This window comes from Otolemur garnettii, unplaced genomic scaffold (assembly GCF_000181295.1).
Source record: "Otolemur garnettii isolate 467f Iridium unplaced genomic scaffold, OtoGar3 scaffold00004, whole genome shotgun sequence".
NCBI classification, from domain to species: Eukaryota; Metazoa; Chordata; class Mammalia; order Primates; family Galagidae; genus Otolemur; species Otolemur garnettii.
This window is the reverse complement of record NW_003852399.1, coordinates 10,470,904-10,492,277: the sequence shown is the minus strand read 5'-3', so window position 1 is coordinate 10,492,277 and position 21,374 is coordinate 10,470,904. Positions and strand designations below refer to the sequence as shown.

The 21,374-nt window shown below is 38.0% G+C and overlaps 1 protein-coding gene across 1 annotated transcript in view; it reads left to right on the top strand.

Annotated features, from left to right (window-relative positions):
* COLEC10 (collectin subfamily member 10) overlaps window positions 1-21,374 on the top strand; it is a 39,410-nt gene that overhangs the window by 5,212 nt on the left and 12,824 nt on the right. The window contains exons 2-3 of the mRNA XM_003782388.3: window positions 18,010-18,081; window positions 19,340-19,411. Of these exons, the coding sequence (XP_003782436.1) occupies window positions 18,010-18,081; window positions 19,340-19,411 (144 nt within the window). The remainder of the gene's footprint in view (window positions 1-18,009; window positions 18,082-19,339; window positions 19,412-21,374) is intronic.

Genomic DNA, 21,374 nt, shown 5'->3' with positions numbered 1-21,374 from the left:
AAGGACACCGTCCATCAGGGTAGCCGGAGACGGTTGCTAACACACATTGCATAGTTGCAATTCCCCAGGCATTGTGTGAGCACTTTATAATTGTATTTGAATGTAATTCTTTCCATGGACTTTGAAAAAGAAAACACTGTAATTCCCATTAGACAGATGAAGAAAGTGAACTATGATTTACTAAGTCACTGACCCAAGGCCATAGAGCTGAGAGGGGTAAGTTGGAACTCAATTCAATTCTAGCTGGACTCTGTATTGCAGCTGATCTGCTAAACCCTCTAATAAGCCAGCAGGGCCACTAAGCAGCATCAGCTGTCCCACAGTATTTGATGGGGCCAGATGAATAGCTACTTCAATATTTGCCTAAAGCTCCCCTTGATCCCAACGGAACTCATGCATGGATAGACGTGGGGACACATCTGAGTGGTAGACAATGCAAGCTGTGCACAGTTACCCCTTCTCTTTGGTAAGACAGGCTATGCCATGAGACAAGACTTGGCGAGCTCACCCCCATCCTATGGGGGTAATTTCTTCCTCAGCAAATCTCTTACTCACTGGAAAATGGACTTGTATTTTAGGATCCACTATTTTACTGGACACGGCTCTGAATCCCAGCACTTGACACATTTGAGTTACTTCCCAAGATATTTCTGAGCCACTAACACGAATAAGCCTTTTGATGGCTTCCCCAAATAGATGGGCACTTATGGAATAACTAGATCTCTCTCACATTTGATTGAGTGTCTTACTACTTGAAAAGTTACTCTCAGAGAATTATTTAACCCCAGTTATTTTTACTTACTGAAAACTGAGGCCCAGAGAAGTAAAATAATTTATTCTAGGTCACAGAGCTGCAGGGCTAGAGCCAGAACTCCAGCTCCCTGTTTCTGGACTGGTCTTGATCTGATCCACCATTGCATCATTTTCATCACCGGCATAGTTCTCATTAAGCATAGAATGATCCTTCCATTTTTATAAATTAACATTAGAAAACAAGTTTTGTGAAGTCTACGTATACACTGGGCACAGAATCATTCTACCTTGATCACTGTGACATAGGTTAAGGTACTGATTCTTTTCTGGTGACTTTATCACAAAGAGAAAGCAAGTAGTCATTTTCCCCAAACTTTTTAGTTAAATGTATTAATTCACTTGATTCTTTCATTATGTGTTTTAATGTGGATTTTATGCATAAAGATAGACCAATATTTCAAGCGGCTTCACATTTTTTCATGTTTATGTTCCAGTATATGGATATTCAGAATATTTTTTTTGATCCCATTTTCCCTTTAGGTAGATGCCAAGAAGATATTTCAAATCTAGGTCAGAAGGGAAAAAATAAAATGTCAATCAATCAAAGTATAGGCAAAGATGAGTCCAGAGGTGCCAAATAGTAATGATTAAAAAAAGATTATCATTTCATTTTAATGAGGGCATATTCTTTACCCATGCCATTTCTCTTCTGACTTTCTTATGTAATAACTTGGGTATCAGCTACTAGTAGGGACCATTGTAACAGGCACCTGCATGTTGATAAAGATCATGAGCCTTGGAGAGGACATATATGATGTTGAATTTGAGCTCTGCCACTTCCCTGGCTATGTGACCTTAAGCCTCCATGTCCTTATCTTTAAAATGGAGATCATATTGTACACCTCAGATGCCTATTTTGAAAATTAAAACACGGTTGGCATAAACCATTTCTTTCATTAGCTTTCACTGCTGTTACTGGTCACCATAAGCTTTCTCTCTCCCCACATTTGTAAAGAAAAGTTCATACGATAGATTGGCAAGGTGGATCCCCAAATAAAAACCTGCCAGGAAAAGGCAACCCCTTCCGATACTTGCTGCAGTTTCCTGCCTATTCTCGGTACCACTCCAAGGTCAACTTTCACTCATCAAGGTCTCATCAACTTGAGTTTCTCTTCCCTCCTACTGCCTCCTTTCTGCAGTGCTTCAAAGGAGCCTGGTGTTCCTTGTAAAATGGAAATGTGACAGAGTAAATACCTCCAGGGGTGTAATGGGGATGAAATAAGTTAAGACCACCCAACTAAGCCTTCGTTTTCTCCAGGTAACATGGGGAAGATAATCGTGGAACTACTTTATGGAGTTGTCTGGGGGAAAAATGAGTTACTTAGCACAGCCCTTGGCACTGTCTCAGGGACCCTGTAAATATGAGCAAACCAGAGACAGGTTAGCAAAATCCAGGGGAGAATGAGCTTGGTTTTTAGTGTTTGTTCTTTTTTTCCCCCTTCCTTTAAGAAATATTTTCCCTTAGTCTGTGCGGCAGGCAGGCTTTTCTGTCGGCTTTAGGTCATCGCCAATATAGACCAAACACAAATTATCTGTCTCTGACTCTTCTCGTCTGTGTTTATGAAATTCTGCTTGTAGAAATTTCATAACTCTGTTGGAACTGTTTGATTAGGCCTCCTCACACCTTTTCATGATACGCAACATATAACCAGTTTATTGGGGGGGTTGGTATCACTTATTTGATTTGCAATATTCTATAATTTTACAAAACTCCTTAAATCATATTTTATAGCTTTTGATGCTCTCTTGGGAAAGATTGTAAATATACACAGTAAAGATCTGACATTCCAAGACTGAAGTAAAATAGCGTCTAATTTCATTTTTTTCAAATTATTTATTATGATTGTTCTTGATTTGAAAACTCTGGAAGTATAATTTTAGATCTCTATGGACACTTAAGGAAACTTGTATCTGTTTAAAAAAATTATACGAACATCAGTCTTTAGAATTGACAAAGGGTTCAACCATTATTTCATTTTTGCTCCACTGACATATGTAGGGATCATTACCTCTGTTTCAAAGAGCAGGAAACTAAAGTGCACAGCTCCTATATGTGATTTAACTGCACAGCTGTGAGCAAGTATTCTGAAGAGAGACCCTGTGACCATTCTCTCTCCCTAACTATGAAGAAAGGAACCCAACCCAGCTGGTAAGATGACCCAAGATTTGTTAAAGGAGATAAATATCATCTCAGGAAAAATCAAGTCATGTCTTCATAAGGTTGGTTAGAGTACCAGGATACAAAATACTTTGAAAAGGTCAGTCATTGGTCCCTGGACTGAAAGAACGTCTAGATTTTGAGGGTCATTTATTTGAAGCTACCCAGGCATGTGTGTGTGTGCCAGGCAGTATAGTATCTGGTGCAGCCAAAAATAATTTTAATCCTGTTGTTCTGCCTGTCCTGAGATGAACCAGTATTTAGGAAAAGATTTTGCCATTCAGAGCCAAAAGCTATGACAAAGTTCTCTTTCTCATCAGACCACATACCGGGTGACCAAATGACAGGACAACCAAAGGGACAAGGCCCATATGTCCAAGGGAAGCTGGGAGATGCAGTGGGGCAATAGCTGTGGACCAAAGTCAAGGTCCCCCGAGAAGCAGGAAGACTTTGGTACCCCACAAACAAGGGTCTCTGGAGCCAATATCAGAGTCACCCTAGCACTATTCTGATCACTTGAAGAGGAAGTCTGTACAATACCCCCAATGATTTTGAGTCAAAGCCAGAGCTAGACCACAGACACAGACCAAATCACTGAAATAAAGATCACACACAGTGTACACAAGCCAGGGATGTGACCTGCATTCCATGATTGTAGTAAACTTAAGAGGACATTTCACTTTTCAAATTAAAATAAGCTCAAAATTTGGATTAGCCTGTGTACAGAATATATTTTTCTTATCTCCTTGTAATCAGGGGAGACAATACCATGTTATTCTAATGTGACCAATGTGACACTTTTCTCCTGATCCTTCTTCCTGATTCTCTAATATTTTAGCCCTGAATGAATGAGTGAATGCAAAACTAAAATGTTCAGCATCCAAGACTGCTCAGGTGACCTTGCTTCTGCCTATTACCCTTTATCAATGGGAACACAGTCTCCCAAAGTGCATCATATCATTGTTTTCCTATATCTTCTCTCTCTTACTTTTAGGAATATAAGAATAGGAGTGGGGAAGGAAGAGTTAGGGCACAATATTCTTTGGCATCAAAAAAATCCCCAAAGCAAGAATGTTATTGACTCAATTTTCTGGTTGGTAGAGACCCTGAGTCCTGAGGCCGGGACAGCCAGTAAAGGAGACACAGGTGCCACCCCACCTCCTTTTAGCTGCATAGGCTCGATCTTTTATTAAGGGTAGAACATAGAGTTATGCTCTCTATTTTAGCTCCAATGGCTTCAACATAGAGAAAAACTGATTATACTTGTCTGGTAACCTAAATTTTCAGTGTACATTGGGTTTTTTTCTTTTCCTTTTCCTCTTCAATTTTCATAGTCATTTTGCAGAAGTTCTGAGGTAGCTTGTATGTAATCCAAACAACCAAATGAGAATTTAAGCCAGAGGAACCAGCTGAAGTATTTGAGTAGAATTACAGCACTAGATTCAATTTGTATTTCTTTTTCTTTCTTTCTTTTTTTCCTTAAGATCTGAAGGCTGTGAGAACATCTTGATAGGACCTAAATTAAAAGCAAGAGTCGAATTTGGGTTGTTGGGATAGAGAGAATGGGGTGCTTTGGAGAGTCCTGCAGAAGCAAAAATGGTGTTCTATAATGGGTTCTAGACTGTATTTCAGTTGCCTAAAGATAGCAAAAAGGAAAGTCTCATAAGCAGTTGGAAATAGGATTGTAAATATTTCTTAGGTATTATTTTTCTAGAAGAGCAAATCACATGACCTGTAGCCTTGACTTACAGCTTTTATATTTTTTCTTATTTAGTAATAGTCATCAGAAAAGATCCTGTCACTCTTCCAGAGACGGCCTCAGATTGGGATGTTAGTATAGACAGAGGGCGCCAAAAATGTATATATATTTTAAGAAAGGAAAAAGCTGTATTAAAATGTAAAATTGTCATACAAGTCACATTTGGCTTCTACAATTACAAGAATATAAGATACAACATGTAAGACAACAAACATTATTGGTATATATGGAGAATCACAATTTTAATACAGTTTTTTCCTTTCCTAAAATGGGTATACATTTTTTAGCACCTTTTGTATAATAGCACAGTCATTAGTTACAGTTAATGAAAATACTACTCTTTTCCTTTAAATTTGTTTTTTTTTTTCCACTTTGTATTGAAAGCAATTTTAGGTAGAGGTAGCAAAAAGTGTATTATATCTACAGAGCGCTGTAAACCTTTCAATGCCAGAAGCACAAATCTTCACTGGAAGCAAAAGCACTTGTCAATCAGGATGTTACAAATCTACACTCCAAGGCAAGGACAAAAAAGACACCTTTCCCTTGTTCTCTCCTTTGTACACCACTAGTTTGTAACAGCTAGAAGTTCTATTCAGCCACTTAGGAGATGGGCATAATGTATTATTTTTGGAGTCCTTGCTACCTTCCACACACCATTCTGAGCCCCACCCATGCATACCCCTTACAATAAATAGCTCTGTGAGGGAGGCATTTCACTATTCTGACTTACTGGTGAGGAAAACTGAGGGTTAAAGAACTTAAGTGTGCTCTAGACATCCCATAGCCCATGAATGATGGAGCCAGGACTCAAACCAAGCATTCGATTCCAGCTCCCTTGCTCTGAACAACTGGGCTGCATGGCCGAAGTATGCGACTTAGTCCTGGATTGATGACATTTCTCTTTGGTTTTGTTTCTATGGACTTAGCTGAGAATGCATCTTAATAATGAATGATATGTGAGGCAGAAGCCTAACAAACCTTAACATTTGCCGTTAAGTACAATGTTAGCTCCCCCGACTGCCAACCCTTACTCAGACAGGCGGTGACTGCAAAAGACTGCAGGCTCCAAGTAGTAATCCTTCTTAAGCCAAATAATTCTGAAAACAAAGAGTCAGTGCTTTGTGCTCAACACTGTTGAAATCTCTAGTTTTCTTCTTTGCTAGGTTGCACAGGAACTGGCAGAAACAGAAATGCCATTCATGGGTCTCTGGAATTGATGGGGCACCATTCAAGAGTGGATTGGGATCCTGGTCACACACATCAATGACCTACCTGTTTAGTAAGCACCAGTAAATATTAGCTGTTATCATTATTGACATTATTATTTGATAAATTAATTTCCTTACATAATATACTTCCTTGCATTTGTTTAGCTTATTAATATTGAAAAAACACTTTCATTCCATTTCCTTATTTGATTTTTGAATCTTGTCATTTAAGGGGAGAGCAAATATAGATGAGCAAAAGCCAAATTTTCTGATCCTTATGTCATTGATCTTTCCAAAGGCTCACCATGCTGCACACTGCAATTTCCCTTCAGTAACTTATGTGTAAGACTGTGTTCAATGCCTTCCCCACCCCACCAAACCGTTAGGCATGGGTTACATCTTGTCCAAGATAGTGCTATTTCCCTAATGCCCAACCTAATTTTTATAGCTAGTAGAAAGGCGATAAATATTTGCTCAATCACTGCATAAGAGAGCAAATTGTGCATCTTTGAAGAACACACGAAAACAAAATATAGATTATCTGCTCTTATCACAAGTAACTTAAACTCTAATTAAATAGTTGACATTAATACAAATAGTTAAATAACAATGCATTATGTAAATAATACTCCAAGGCAGCAATTAGAGAATAGTAACAAGGAACCAGATGGTGAATTACTAAGGAATAATTGTATCAATAAATTCAGAGAAATTAGAATTTAACTTGAGACAGGATTCATGGGTAGGATTTATAGAGAAAGAAAGAGCTATAGCTCCTTTTGTAGTATGTATTATTTATTTTTGAAGTTGTAAAAGTATTTCATGTTTGTTATAACATGGAACAATATAAAGATGTACAAAGGAAGGTACATAAAGAAAAAGCTAACAGGGCTGCACCTGTGGCTCAAAGGAGTAGGGCACCGGCCCCATATGCTGGAGGTGGCGGGTTCAAACCCGGCCCTAGCCAAAAAAAAAAAAAAAAAAAAAAAAGAAAGAAAGAAAGAAAAAGAAAAAGCTAACAATCTTTCAATCCTTTTTTTTCTCTGTCACCCTTTCCTTTCTGGATCCACTTCTCCCATGTAACCATCAATAATAATAGCTTTATATTGACATTTGTCTCTTAATTTTATTTGTCTTCCTTCTTCTAAACAGTATTACGTAAATATCAATATATTACTCATATTATGTACAGAGGTATTCTGTACCTAATGTATTTTGGAGCTCACTCTATATCCAAAAAGCTTTTGCTAACTCACTATTTTTAGTACATATCAGCATAATATTATATTTTAATATTACTTTAATCATTATAATGTAACTTTAATCATTGTATTTTTAATCGGTTCCATGACACATTTTCAAATTGTTGACAGTTTTTGTTCTTTCATTACAAATATTCTTGTGTGTACATTTGTTTTTACTATTATTCCTGTAAAATAAGTTCCCTAAGGTAAATTAGGGTATATGTGCTTTTTATTTCAAACATTATTGACAGAGTATTTTCTGGTAATGTTGTCCTACTTTACACTATCAAGAGCAATGAATGACAACAATTCTCTCCATTTATAACATTTTTGATGCAAATAGAATGGCAAAATATGATGTAGACATTTACATGTATATGGTTCTCTGAATAATAGTCTGGGCATTTTCATCATTATTTGTTGGTTAAGTTTTTAAGCCACTTTTTTATTTTATTCATTATTTTTGTCTGCAAACCAATTTATTATGATTCATCAATTTTTATGTCTTTGTGTCCAATGTTTTTCTTTGATAATTTGTTTCTAAACTTTGTACGTGTACATGGTTATCTTTTTATACGGTATCTGTTACCATATAAAAACTTTGAGTTTCTCATGTGGTCATACAGTTCTATCTTTTTTATTTATGATTTGGTGTTGTCTCTCAACTTCAAATGGAAAGAAGAGCATGTACTTTTCAATGGAGGCAGGAACTGAGAGATGTTTTATGAACAATGAATGAACAGGTAGGAGGAGAATAAACGGCCGCGAAAATCAATGTCAGGAAGCAATGTGGGAAAGTTCCATTGATGTCAGTTCACATACTTGACTAATTAATTTGTACTTGGCCCATAAACCCAGAAGAATTGTTGACACATTTTGAAGAGGCAGTAGCATGGTAAAATGTGATTTTATAATGATTAATTTATAAGATAGTTTAGAAGAAAATTTAGATGCAATAAACCCAATATTCCAAAATCTATTTTTTGGACACTGTGCTATGTACTTCAGATGCATGGGTGAATGTAACACAATGAAGACCATTTAGGAATCACCTATAGGGAACAGGGCCACAGCATAAGGACAGGAAGAGGTAGAATGAGTAGGGATGGAGAAAATTGAAAAAAAAATGTGAGAAAAATTAAGAATCAAGATAACAGGAGGGAAGGGAGAGCAATCATAGTTGATTTGGGTATGGAGCACATAGTAATATTGAGAGATAAAGGTAAATTTGAAGAGAAAATAAAAATGTGGGTGTTGAGGATCTGGGCAGGCAGTGGTGCCTGTTTTCCTGGGCTGCTTTACTAGTTTACAGGCCATCACCTCAGAGCTCCTAGAAGACTGGAGTCAGTTCATTCATCAACCACTAACAAGAAAGACATTTCAATCTATTGCAAATTCATTTGACTGTATTGTCATTAAGCTCGCATTTATCCATCTTGTCTTTTAAGGATGCTACTCCTTTTATTTTGAAAACATTTATTGAGCAAGCACCTGCATGTCGGACTCTGTGCCCAGTGCTAGGAACACAAAGGAGATGAGACATTGTCCCTGACCTGTCTCATCATCTGTGACACCGTGTGGTCAGATGCCATGGTGAGGGGATCACCACTCTGGGAGTGAGTTTAATTCTGATCATCAAAGGAAGAAATCGAGGTATAAAGTCTGTAGTTGGTAAAGGAGGCAACACACACATGAGCTTGACCTGTAAGGTGTGTGAAGTTCAACAAAAAACAAAAATCCACATGAATTTTGGGGGTAATTTAGAATCAGCCTGCCCCAACATAATGACAAACATGCATTTTAGCTGATTTTCTTTGCACTTCCATTGAGTATAAGTTTATTCTGGTGGAGCTCAATGTAAAGGATCCCATATACTTTTCTCTAAGAATAGGAAAAAAATTGGGCACAGTGTGCCTTTGAGCATTTATCACAGTAATTATCTGCTTATCTGCTCAACTTTCCCTGAGGGTTTGACCTCCTCCTGGGAAAAGAGACCTTATTCTCTCCCTGTGATTATTGACTAGAAGTTTTATCAGTAAGGGGAAACTTGTGTTGGCAAGTGAAAGAAACCATCACAAAGCAAACTTTGACTGATAAATCTAACAAAGAGAGGAGTGAAGGGGAACTAATGGAGTAACAGGATGGAGTTCAGCTGAGTTAGATCCTGGTGCTCCGGGGGTGTGTCTGAACTTAGTCTCCATTCCTCTCTTCTGCTTTCTTCTATAATGACTTCACAGTTAAAGTAGGTTCTCTCCTCATGGTGTCAAAGTAGATTCAGATACCTCTCCTGCAGAAAGAACAAGTCTCCACTTTTTTAAAAAGTTCTAATTAAACATCTTCAAACTGAGACTTAGAGGCTCTTATTGGGTCACATGTTAATCGCTGAACCCGTCACTGTGATGAGATCTAAATAAATTATAGAAGCACAGAGAGTGGTTACTAAAAAAGAAAAACAAGCAAAATGATGCTCATGACATGTGTGATCTTTCTGAATTGATGAGAACATATTCAATGCAAAGGGCACTGATGAATTTTACCATCCATAATCTCATTTAATCCTCAAGTAACACCATGCAAAAGGAGGCATTATCCCCATTTTCCAGGGTAGGAAATTAAAACACAGAGGTGAATTATTTAGCATAAGGTTTAATTTAAGTTTAAATAAATTATTAAATAGTTCTACAAATCATTTAATAAAACTATTAAAATTTAATTATTTATCAAATTCAATTATCTATTACATTAAAGCAAAAGTATAAATTATTTAAGGATAAGATTAAAGAGCTGATATGTGGCAAATTCAGGATTTGATCTTAAGTCTGTGTGATTATAAAATTCTTGTTCCTCCCACTGTCCTAAGCCTTCAGAGGAAACTTGAATGAATGTCCTATCTGCTAATAGACATGTAGTTCCAAAAGATAGAATCTTTTGACAAATTGTGTCTTTGTAAAGAGTTGCTATCTTTTAAATGAGATTCTTCCTGAGACAACTTTTCTTCTTAAAGCATGCAGTTTCCTATGGACTAAGATGCAAATGATTCTTTGAAACCATGGCCCTACTGTAAGCCCAGAATGACCAATATTTTTTGAACTCCTTAAATATATTGGGAAAAGCATTGTTTTTTACATAAATGATTTTAATTTCATGCACATTCATCATAACTGGGCAAGATAATCTTCAGGTAGATTCTTAGAAAGATCTCTTAAAAGACTTTTGCCCTACTACCCTGTAAATTTTTTTATTCAATTCCTGAGTAGCATACTATTGTTTATTGTTCTTGAGGAAAGTTGGCCCAAATCTGGGCCTTCCTTTTCTACACATAGCTGTCTCATAGCAAAGAAGATTACAAACCTGTCATAGCTACAAATCCTTCTTTATCTAAATTCATGCTTGCTTGCTCTTCATACTTTTATTAAAAGAAATATAGAACTAAAACCTTTCCTTTAGTGTCTCAAATGAGAGGGAAGAGGTGTGAAGAAATGTCACCGTGGGACCATCCTCTCTCCATGGAGCATGCCAACCACTCTGTCTGGGATTGGTACCGAATGCTTACAAAGGGCTGGTTTTAAACTGTATACCACTTTCGCCTGTGGACTCCCATAAACTAAGTTATTATTGCAGTTCTAGGGCACAGGACGGTTGGACAGCTGAACAGTTCAACCTTTAAACAGTGGCAGAAGCAGTACAGGGAATACTGAACATTACCCGGCACTGCATTTGATGGAGAATAAAGGGAACAATATGATGGTTTTCTTCCTCTCCTGCAATTCCCACTGCACAGCTATAAAGTAAATCAAGGCAGCGTGTGTCTCAGAGTTAGGTAACAACCCTCATATGGGGGACTTTTGAACAGGTAGTTGTTTACAATTACGGGTAAGAAAGAAACTTTGAGAGTTTGAATATTACATCTATGTTCACAAAGCTGGTCAGCAATATAGGAAGGACTTGAACTCGAAATGTGTGAGATTGGAGCCTGTGGGCTTCATCACTATGTCATTTTACCTGCCCAGGAACGACCGCCTTCTGTCAATGTCCAGTGGAAATTTGTCTTCCTCCAACCACTCTGTGCAAGGCAACTTCTTGGTCTACTGGTAGTTCTTTCAGAAGAAAAAATGGAATTATTTGTCATGATTTTTTTTCAGAGAACTCAAGCTCACTTCTGTGAGTTTCTGCTTCTCTAAGTACCCACTCCTCTGTTTTGTTAGATGACGTATACCACAACAGGATGAGATCAAGGTAAACGAGATCGCAGAACTCTGTGGAAGTGATTTTAGCAAATACTTGCAGCCCATAACAGCAAGATTAACATAATGATAATGTTTACATGGGAGACTGTTCTTACTTTTAGAGTCATTTGATGAATAATTTAAGGAAGCTATGTCAAGTCAGTAATTTACTTTTAAAAAAAGAATAGCAAAAATAAAAGAGATGATGCAACTACAGCTTGCTAATTGGCAAGCCCAGTAATGGATATACGTGTCTATCTCTAATAGTGTAAAAAGTGTTCGTAGTAGAGTAAGAAGACACATTTTCAAGTGAAAACAGTAAATAATGATTATAGAATAGAGATTGAGGTAGTGGAGACAAAGGAACAATCACTTTCACACTTCCCTACCATTCTCAAGAAAGCAAGAATGACAAGGCACCGAAGTCAATACTTTTCACCCATTGTCTCCTTTAACCCACAGCAATCCTATAAGGTAGGGATTAGTTTCTCCTTTTTATGGACTAGGAAACTGAGACTTGGAGAAAAGAAATGACTTGTTTCAGAGTACTCTTAATTAGGACATTCATTCTTTTACTATAGGGAGAACTGCGCAAAAGTGATTGCGTGGAAGGCACTCAGGAGAGGTAGGGCGTAGGGCAGGGGAAGACACAGGGAATGATGAAATGGGGGAGTAGGGAGGAGCCAGGCAATAGCACAGCCCAGGGGGCCCAGGCAATTCAGTGAGGTGATAAGGTTGACTGAGGATGGAAAAGTCCTCAGGACTGGCGCATTGTATGACTATACCGGTATGTCTGTTGTAGTCTGCATATGAGAGATCTGGGGAATAATCAGTATGGTTATTGAAATTTCTAAGAATGAGGATGCAATTAGCATATATGGAAAGAAGATGTAAATAGAGGTGGGAAGGAGATACCTTAGGCAGGAGCTCTTGCCTGCTTAATAAAGCACACTGCACCATCTATCCCAATGAATTCTAAGACTGATCAGAGAAAGATTGACAACAACGTCTTCCCAGTTTATAAGATTCCTCTCACAACGGAAACAGGACAGCTACTTCCACTAATCTGTTTTCTGGTATTTCTAAAATCAATTGTCGTATTTTTAATAGTTACTTCCTTTAAGGGCAGGGTACTGACCTGGCTTAAAGGCAGAATTCAATTTTGAAAGACTTTTTGCTTATTGGGGGGGGGTGGAGAAAAAGTCCTATCTAAGATGTGGTCAGCTCTGTGCACTGCTGGAATTCTGCTGGTGTGGCTTGTGAGGGTGGGCAAAGTAAATCATTCTTGTAATATTGAAATTGGTTTGTTTCAGTTTATAGATTCTCATTAAATTTCTAATGCAAGTGGTTATTTTAAATGAAGTAAAGAAGTCTAAATTGTCCTACTAATTCAATAAAATATTGCCAGGAGGAAGAGAGCAGACGACTGTGAGCCACACAGGGGATCCTATCCAGAGCTTGCTTTCATATTTCCCTTCTGTTCTCATTAAAGCATGTCCCAAAGATCAAATGAACCCAGCACCCAAGCTGAAGGCAAGGGCATAAGTTGTTTACTTCCTCTCCGCCAGCAGCTCCACTTGCCACCAGGCTGGGATGTAGTCACACGGGTTACAAGAATAATAATCCTATTTTCACCCTCCTGGATCTCCATCAGGAGCCACCAGGGAGCAGCAGATGACTGAGTCACTCACTGGGCTGCCTCCAGTTAGAACACTTGGCTTGCAAATGAATGGGGAACCTCACAGGAAGGGAGGGAAGGAAGGGAAACAATAACAGCATCAATAATTCACATCTGTGAGTCCTTTTGGTTCACAAAGTGCCTCACATACATGCTTGCTTTTGATCTTGCCTTTGAGTGAGCAGGACCTGCATCCTTAGTCCCCTTACGGAATACACAATCCGAAACCTAGAAATGTTAAGACAGGAATTTGTTCCAAATCGTCTAACTTGTTCAGAACACTGGCTTTGAAGACAAATGCCTTGGTTTGAATCCCAGCTTTACCACTAACAAGATATGTGACCCTGGATGAGTTACTTAACCTCTGCTTGACCCCATTTCCTCATCCGTAAAATCAAGCTAAGAATAGTATTCATCTCAAAAGTTGTTGTGGAAATCAAATGATAGATTATATGTCAAGTGCTAAGAACACTTTTGGCACAGAGCACTCAATAAACACTATCATTACATTTGTAAAATGTTTTATGGTTTGCACAAAGCATATCTAGTTCAGCTACATTTATTAAGCCCCAGGGCCAGGCACCGTGCTAAATTTTGAAGAAGCTATAATAAATCTTATGATCCCAGCCATCTCTCAAGTCACAAAGGGATGTAAAGGATGAGCAGAGATATACCAAGCCATTCAATATAAAGTGATATTTTAATCAACAAATGTAATTAGAAGGAGAAATTAGCCCAGTCTGAGAGTGTTAGAAAGGGAAGGAAAGTATCTCTATAACATTACCTTTACTATTATAAAAGCTCCCGGAGGTAGGGGAGGTGTTACTTCATCTATTCTACAAATGAGGGTAGGCTCAGAAAAGTTAAAGAACTTCCTGTGTCCATCGGCTAGTGAATGGCAAACCTGAGTCTCAGTTATGCTAAACTACCCCAACAGTACATTCTCTGTGGGTGAAGTCACTGAGATAATAAGCAGGGCTTTTTTTTTCTTTCTCCCCCACTACCTTTTTTGTTTAAAAGGACACAAAAACTATCTTTCTTTCCTTATCTCCCTTTCTCAAACTGAAAAAGTTGGCAAAGTTCAAATTCTCTAAAATCCATCATCTGCTAAGAATTACAGAAACCTAGGCCAAAAGACACTCCAGCATGCTTTTCGGGATCTGGAGGAACAGAAGTGTACCTATTGTTGAATCCTTGTTCTGCCACTGACAAGCTCTCTAACCGTAACCACAGAGAGTCTCACTTTTTTTCATTCATAGAGAAATGATAGTTTTCACTTCCTAGGATTGCTATGACATGCCACGTCCTTCCCCCTGTTTGGTACCCATTATCGTTGCTCAGCAGACATTCACTGTTAACTTTAGCTAGAAAAATGCCCTCTAGTCCACCCACTTCCCCTCTCTGGTCTGACTACAGAAATTATCTGTGAGTTCTTTTTTGAAAGCTTTTCCCAGGATAAGTCTATAGCTTCCCTTGGGAAGCATCCTAACGTTTGACCCGTCTCACAACCCGGAAACCCAACTTTTCAATCGTTGCTTTTGTTTTCATTCACAATGTCAACATTCTGCTCTCAGGCAAAATCTACAAAGAGAGAAAGAAAATCTCTGGCCGTACATACATTTTTTTCTAAATAAATCAATGAACATCACAACTTTCTCTCACACAAACTGTCTAATCATAACGACTTCCTTTTTGTCTTTGGAAGTTTTTGCTTCTTGTTTCCTCTGGTGATGGACAGGACTCATTAAGTCCTGAGATTTCTGCAACGATAATGTAGGTATCTGGTCATAATATTGTGTGTGATTTACTCTTTGTTTTCAAAGCACATTCGCATGCTTGCCTTGTTGATCCTAAAACAGCTGAGCAAGGTAGGGAGAGCAGATGTCATCCCCATGTTAAGGATGAGGAAACTGAAGTGTAAAGGAAAAAGTAACTAACAATAGCCATTATTGCTAAGCCGCAGTTGTGTCCCAGGTCTCCTATGTATATTATCTTCTATGTATGTGAACATCTTGAAAGCCCTCTCCACTGGGTGTTACAAGTTCAATTTTCAGGAGAGAACGGTGAGACTCAGAGACAGAAGTTGTGTATTCAAATTTCTCTATATGCCAAGCTGAAATTTACGTCTAGATCTGTTTTAGTCCAAGATCAATGAGCTCAGTCACTGGTCTATGGAAAAAGATTTGTTCAATCCTTGAATGACTGACATGATATTAAAATCCAGGAGTCCCAAGTCACAGCCTGGGGCATCATTCATTAAACCATTCATTCAGTCCTCTTTGATTGCTCCACGTGCTGGAGTTACACCCACCTGGGAGACTGTATTGCTGCTCACACAGAGCTGCTCTGCAGCTGTTCCTCATTCCTAGGCTCCTGTTCTTCACTCCCAGTCCATGCCTACAACTTTGGGCTTCCCAAGCATGCAGTCTGTGAGTAAGATACATATGTATATAAATGTGAGACATATCATACTTCCAGAATTTGCCAGATTCTGTAGCAAAAATAAAGGTTTGTCAGGCTGAACAATAGTCTTAGGGACTCAATACCAAGGATATTTCTTCAAACATAGGATGCGGAAAAGAACAAAAGAGACAATGTATTGGATGATTCTTCTTTTTACCTGAGTTCTGTCCATGTGAATTTATGGACGTACTGACAGCTGAATTGTGAAGCAAGCATGGAGCTAAGGGACAGATTCGACCCATGTTCATCCTACCTGAAGGACAATGTGCTTACAGTCCTATTTGAGCTGCTTGTCTCCTATTTTCTTTTTCTTTTTCCTTTTCCTTCCTTTCTTCCTCTCCTTTCCCCATGATTTCCCCCCCCCCCCAGAATATTAGGGGGTATACATATTTTGTTCACATACTTTGTTTTTGAACAAATTGAATAAAAGTTATAACCACCCAGACCACATGCACCATATATAATAGGTGTGAGTTTACTCCCCCCAGCTTGATTTTTATTAAGATTTACTTTTATATGTGCACTTAAGTGTTAATTGATTTGTTCTAATTTGGTATTGAGTACATGTGTTTATTTCTCCATTCTTATGATGTTTCAATTAGAAGAATGATCTCCTGTTCCATCCAGTTTGTCACAAAAGATACTAGATTGCCATTTTCCCTTTATGGTTGAATAGCAGCAGTTCATAGTATGCATATACTAGATTTTATTAATCCCTTCATTAGGGAGGCACTGGGTTGTTTCTGTATCTTTGTGATTGTGAATTGTGCTGCTATAAACATTTGAGTATAGGTGTCCTTTTAATAAAATGACTTTTCCTTGGGTATATACCAAGCAGTGGGATGCTAGATCAAATGGCAGGTCTACTTCAAGTTCTTTGAGGTCTCTCCATATGATTTTTCACAGAGTTTTACTAGTTAGCAGTCCTCCAAACAGCATATAAGAATTATTTTCTCTCCACATTCAGACCAGCATCTGTTGCTTTTAAGAATTTTAATATGAGCGATTCTTGTTGGAATTAGGTGATATCTCCTTGTAGTTGTTTTTTTTTTTTCCAGGTTAATGCAAGGGTACAAACAACCACATTATTGTTGTTCATGCCACATAGGAGAAAACTCATTTCAATTCAAGGTAGGGGTTGGGTGAGTGAGGGAGGGGGAGGAGGAGGAGGAGGAGGGAGTTTGAATTTCTTATGTAGAGTCCCTCTTGTAGTTGTGTCCCACACCCAAAAGGTGTGCCATACACTGCTACATTGTGCCCATTAAATGGGAGCACCCCAAACCCCCCTCATCCCCTCTCCCCCCACCTCAAACTGAAATGAATTTTTCTCCTATGTGTCAGTGAATTAGATCATCTATTGGCTTCATATTAGTATTGAGTACATTGGATATTTGCGTTTGCATTCTTGTGATACTTTACTAAAAATAGTATGTTTCAACTCCATCCAGGTTAATACAAAAGATGTAAAGTCACCATCTTTTTTATGGCTGAATAGTATTTCATGGTACACATATACCACAATTTGTTAATCCATTCCTGAGCTGATGACATTTAGGTTGTTTCCAAATCTTGGAAATTGTAAATTGAGCTTCAATAAACATTCCAGTGCAAATGTCCTTATGATAAAATATTTTTTTTCTTCTTGGTAGATGATGAAATGATTTTTTTTCTTCTACATAGATTTCTAGTGGGATGGAGGGGTCAAATGGGAGGTCTAATTTAAGTTCTTTGAGAATCCTCCATACTTTTTTCCAAACAGGCTATATTAGTATGCAGTCCCACCAACAGCATAAACGTGTCCCTCTCTATATATAGCCATGCCAGCATCTGCAACTCTGACACTTTGTAATGAGGACTATTCTCACTAGGGTTAAGTGGTGGTTTTGATTTGCATTTCTCTGATGATTAAAGACTTTGAGACTTTTTTTATATGTTTGTTAGCCATTGTCTGTCTTCCTCAGAGAAGGTTCTGTTCATGTCTCATGAAAGATGAAATTGTTTGCTCTTGTTTTGTTGATTAATTTGAGTTCTCTCCAGATCCTAGTTATTAAACCTTTGTCAGAGTGGTAACATGCAAAAACTTTTCCCATTATAAAGGTTGTTTTTTGCTTTGATTGTTGTGTCCTTAGCTGTGCAAAGGCTTCTCAGTTTAAGTCCCATTTGTTTATTTCTGTTGTTGTTGCAATCGCCATTGAAGTCTTCCTCATAAAATCTTTCCTCAGGCCAACATCCTCAAGAGTTTTTCCCATTTTCTTCTAAGATTTTTATAGTTTCATGCCTTAGATTTAAATCTTTTATCAATCTTGAATCAATTTTGGTAAGTAGTAAAAAGTGCAGGTCCAGTTCCAGTCTTTTACATATAGTTATCCAGTTCTTCCAGCACCATTTATTGAATAGGGATAAAAACAGAACCAAAAAAATTGATTAAAGGTATGTCTCTCTCACTTTCTGTTTCAAAAGGAGATGATGGTGAAAAAGGAGACCCAGGAGAGGAAGGAAAGCATGGCAAAGTGGGGCGCATGGGGCCAAAAGGTAAGTAAAATGATATGAAGCTGACACTCTGATGCCAGAATTGTTCTCCTGACCTGGAGATGGGCAGCCTTCTTAATGCCATCTTCCTCAAAGATGTGTAAAGTGTATTTCAGACATGAATTAACTCGCTGTCTTAGAGTCCCTATCAGATCGCCTGTCACCAAGTCTTGGATACATTTCACAAGCTGCATCCTTAGGGCTGGCTGGTATGGGGCACATTGGGATCCCCAGCAGAAAGCAGTCTCCAGGAAAATCTGAAAAACTATGAGTTTTAGAAATACAGCTGTGTCTCTCCTCTGAAGCCACTGCTAAGAAACTTTTTTTTTGGCTGGCCTAGCACTTAAGGAAGATAAAAAGAAACAAAAAGAGTTGCCTGACCCATTGATATAGTCACCTTTCCCCAAGCTCTCTGTATTTCTTTAACTCCTATACAAAGGAATAATACAAAAGGGCAAATGACAGTGATATGGAAGAAGTGGGATCAAACATGAGAATAATACAGGGAATATTCCCTGCCAACTGGTGCAAGATGGTTGCCCTAGACCGCTTACTTTAAAATCTTGAATGATTCAAAGAAAAGAAAGAGTCACAGCCTCACAATTTGAGAAGTGCTAAATTAAACTCACCTTATTTTATAAATATTTTTTCAATCAGAAAATTATTCCCACAGAAATAAAATTTCATTAACTGGCAAATAGTTTTCAGATTATTGTAAAAAAATTAACAATTTTGAAAGAACTCAGTGATTCTTAATCATAGTTTTTTGGATGAAAACTCAGAGGGACCATCTCTGATATCTCTTTGACCTCTGGGTTTTGTAACTTCACATTTCCTCCCCTGTTTTAAGTGGCTGTGATTATCAAATCTTGTTATAAAAAAAGAAGGGAAATTGATTCCCAAAGCAATGCCAAAAGGAATCTAGAGAAAAAGAAAACCAGAATGGAAAGCAAGGATGCTTTCACTTAGTCCTTGTCTAACCTTTATTTTAAATAGCTTTTGCCATAATCATTTTAGAAATTCCGCATGTAATTTAATATCATGATGTCCAGGATTTTCATAGTTACCCAAATTTTAATTTTAATACATACATTATAACTCTGTTAAAAATAGATGATATAGCATGGAATATATGTTAGATATCACAGGTAGAAGTATATACATTTTGTTAATTTCCTTCAAGTAAACATTACACATTAACCACATTTTTCAAGGCAAGATAAAATTTTATGATATAAAGATGACATGCTTTTCTTTCTAGGAATTAAAGGAGAACTGGGTGATATAGGAGAGCAGGGCAATATTGGCAAGACGGGGCCCATTGGCAAGAAGGGTAAGTTGCATTTTACTATTTTCCAGTAGCAATTTAAAGCAAATTGAGTATGCTTTTGAAATATTTTTAAGATTTTGCATCATTAAAATGATCCCATTTCTTTCTTCTAAAATGTGGGTTTTCTCTGTCTTAATAGCTTGGCTCTTTCTTCTATGCATGCAAGAGAAAGATACCTCACAGCAGGTGTTCTCAAACTCTGGCCCATGGGCCACATACAGCCACCTAGGACATTTATACGGCCCACTGGGTGTTTTTGCCATTGCTGCCTGTCCTGCTTAGCAGCTGACTAGTCCCAGGGCCCTCAGTCTGGCCCTCCAACGATCTGAGGGACAGTGAACTGGTCCCCTATTTAAAAAGCTTGAGGATCCCTGCCTCACAGCATGAGAAAAGAAAGGCCTTGAATAAAATTAAACAAGATATCAGGAATAGGATTAAGCACTAAATTCCGGTTGTCTTTACATTGAATTCTCTCCTGGGCTCTACTGATTGGCTACTTATCCTTGATACAATCAAAATGATGCACAATAATTCATAAAACACAAAGTAGGCAGAGCAAAGTATAATTTTATTTCTTAATCCGAGTAGAGTAAATGATAATTCTGGACCTGTGCTTTATTAATTGGATGGGAACTTAAAGCATCTATCTGCTTGCTCATTTGTTTTCAGACATTTCCTGCTCTTGTATATAACTGCAGCATCAATATTATAAAACACAGGGAGTCTCCTTTACATCGTCTCCTCCCTACTTCTCATAAAGCCCCACAGAGGGAGCAGGTCCTAATTGCTCCTGATATCTAATAATTCATACATGCTTTAGAGATACAATGCACAATGATAATTAAAATTTTATTGCAGGGGATGCATAGACTATTTAGGAAGATAGAACTTTCTCAAAAAGAATTACAGTACTGAATAATGTGACGACTCTGAGAACCACAAGGGAGAGTAAAACAAGACTGACGTGAGGTATAACAGACATAAATAATTCTTGAGGAATAATAGCATTATAAAAATGGGGCAAAGGCATAAGAGGGATGCCAGAGATTCTTGTGCAGTGGTACAGATTAAGGAAAGCTCAGTGTCATGGGTAATATCATCCCTGTAGACTTGATGTGCACTCCATATTTTCAGAAATGCTTGAGCAGCTTCGTAATTAAACATGGGCCTCACTTGACCAGCAGTATGTTCTTTCAGGCAGGTTCACAGCCTATGGTCTGAGCTGAGGCTGTAGCCTCTCTCTTCCATCATGCAGCTCAGCACTCCCTCTCTCCCCACACTTTTGATTCCTTTGAGGTATTTCCTTCAGCTTGCATTTGATGACAGGAATGAAGGGCAGTGTCACTGAAAAGAATTGCAACAGGTATTTTGGATCTGGTAGCTTATAATGTGTGTTCACCTATAGTTGAAAAGCTCATAGCTGGGTGTGTGTCTGTGCTGATTTTACCATGAAGCTAATGAAGATTCAGCTTCAATGTCTTTCCTTTGGTCCTTACCAAGCCCCTGCTAAAAGCCTTAGCAATGATTTCACATGGCCACATATCTTGATAAAATTTGTAAAGTTAGAGGGGTTAACTTCATTTGTTAAGATAGTGCTCCTCCACATTTTAAAAAATTACTCCCCCCCAAGCCTTTTTAGACCTATTTTTCCTAATTGCCCTTCCCCATGAAATTTTAATGCTACCCATGGACTATATATTTATTTACTGTGTGTACATTTGTACTTCCTATATTTTAAAAAAGGAGTAAAATTTTCTTACTTTCCAAGAATTGAATTTTGCATCCTTCAGTAATATCACTCCATTGACAAAGCATAATTGGGGGAGAGGGAGGGTGGAGCAAAATGGTAGACTAGAGACATTGCCTTACCAACTACTCATGGTAATACAGGGCAAGGCAGACTTCAACCACCTCTAGCTGTGGGAATCTTCCTAGAAACATCACTCTAGGGGCACAGTAAAGCAGT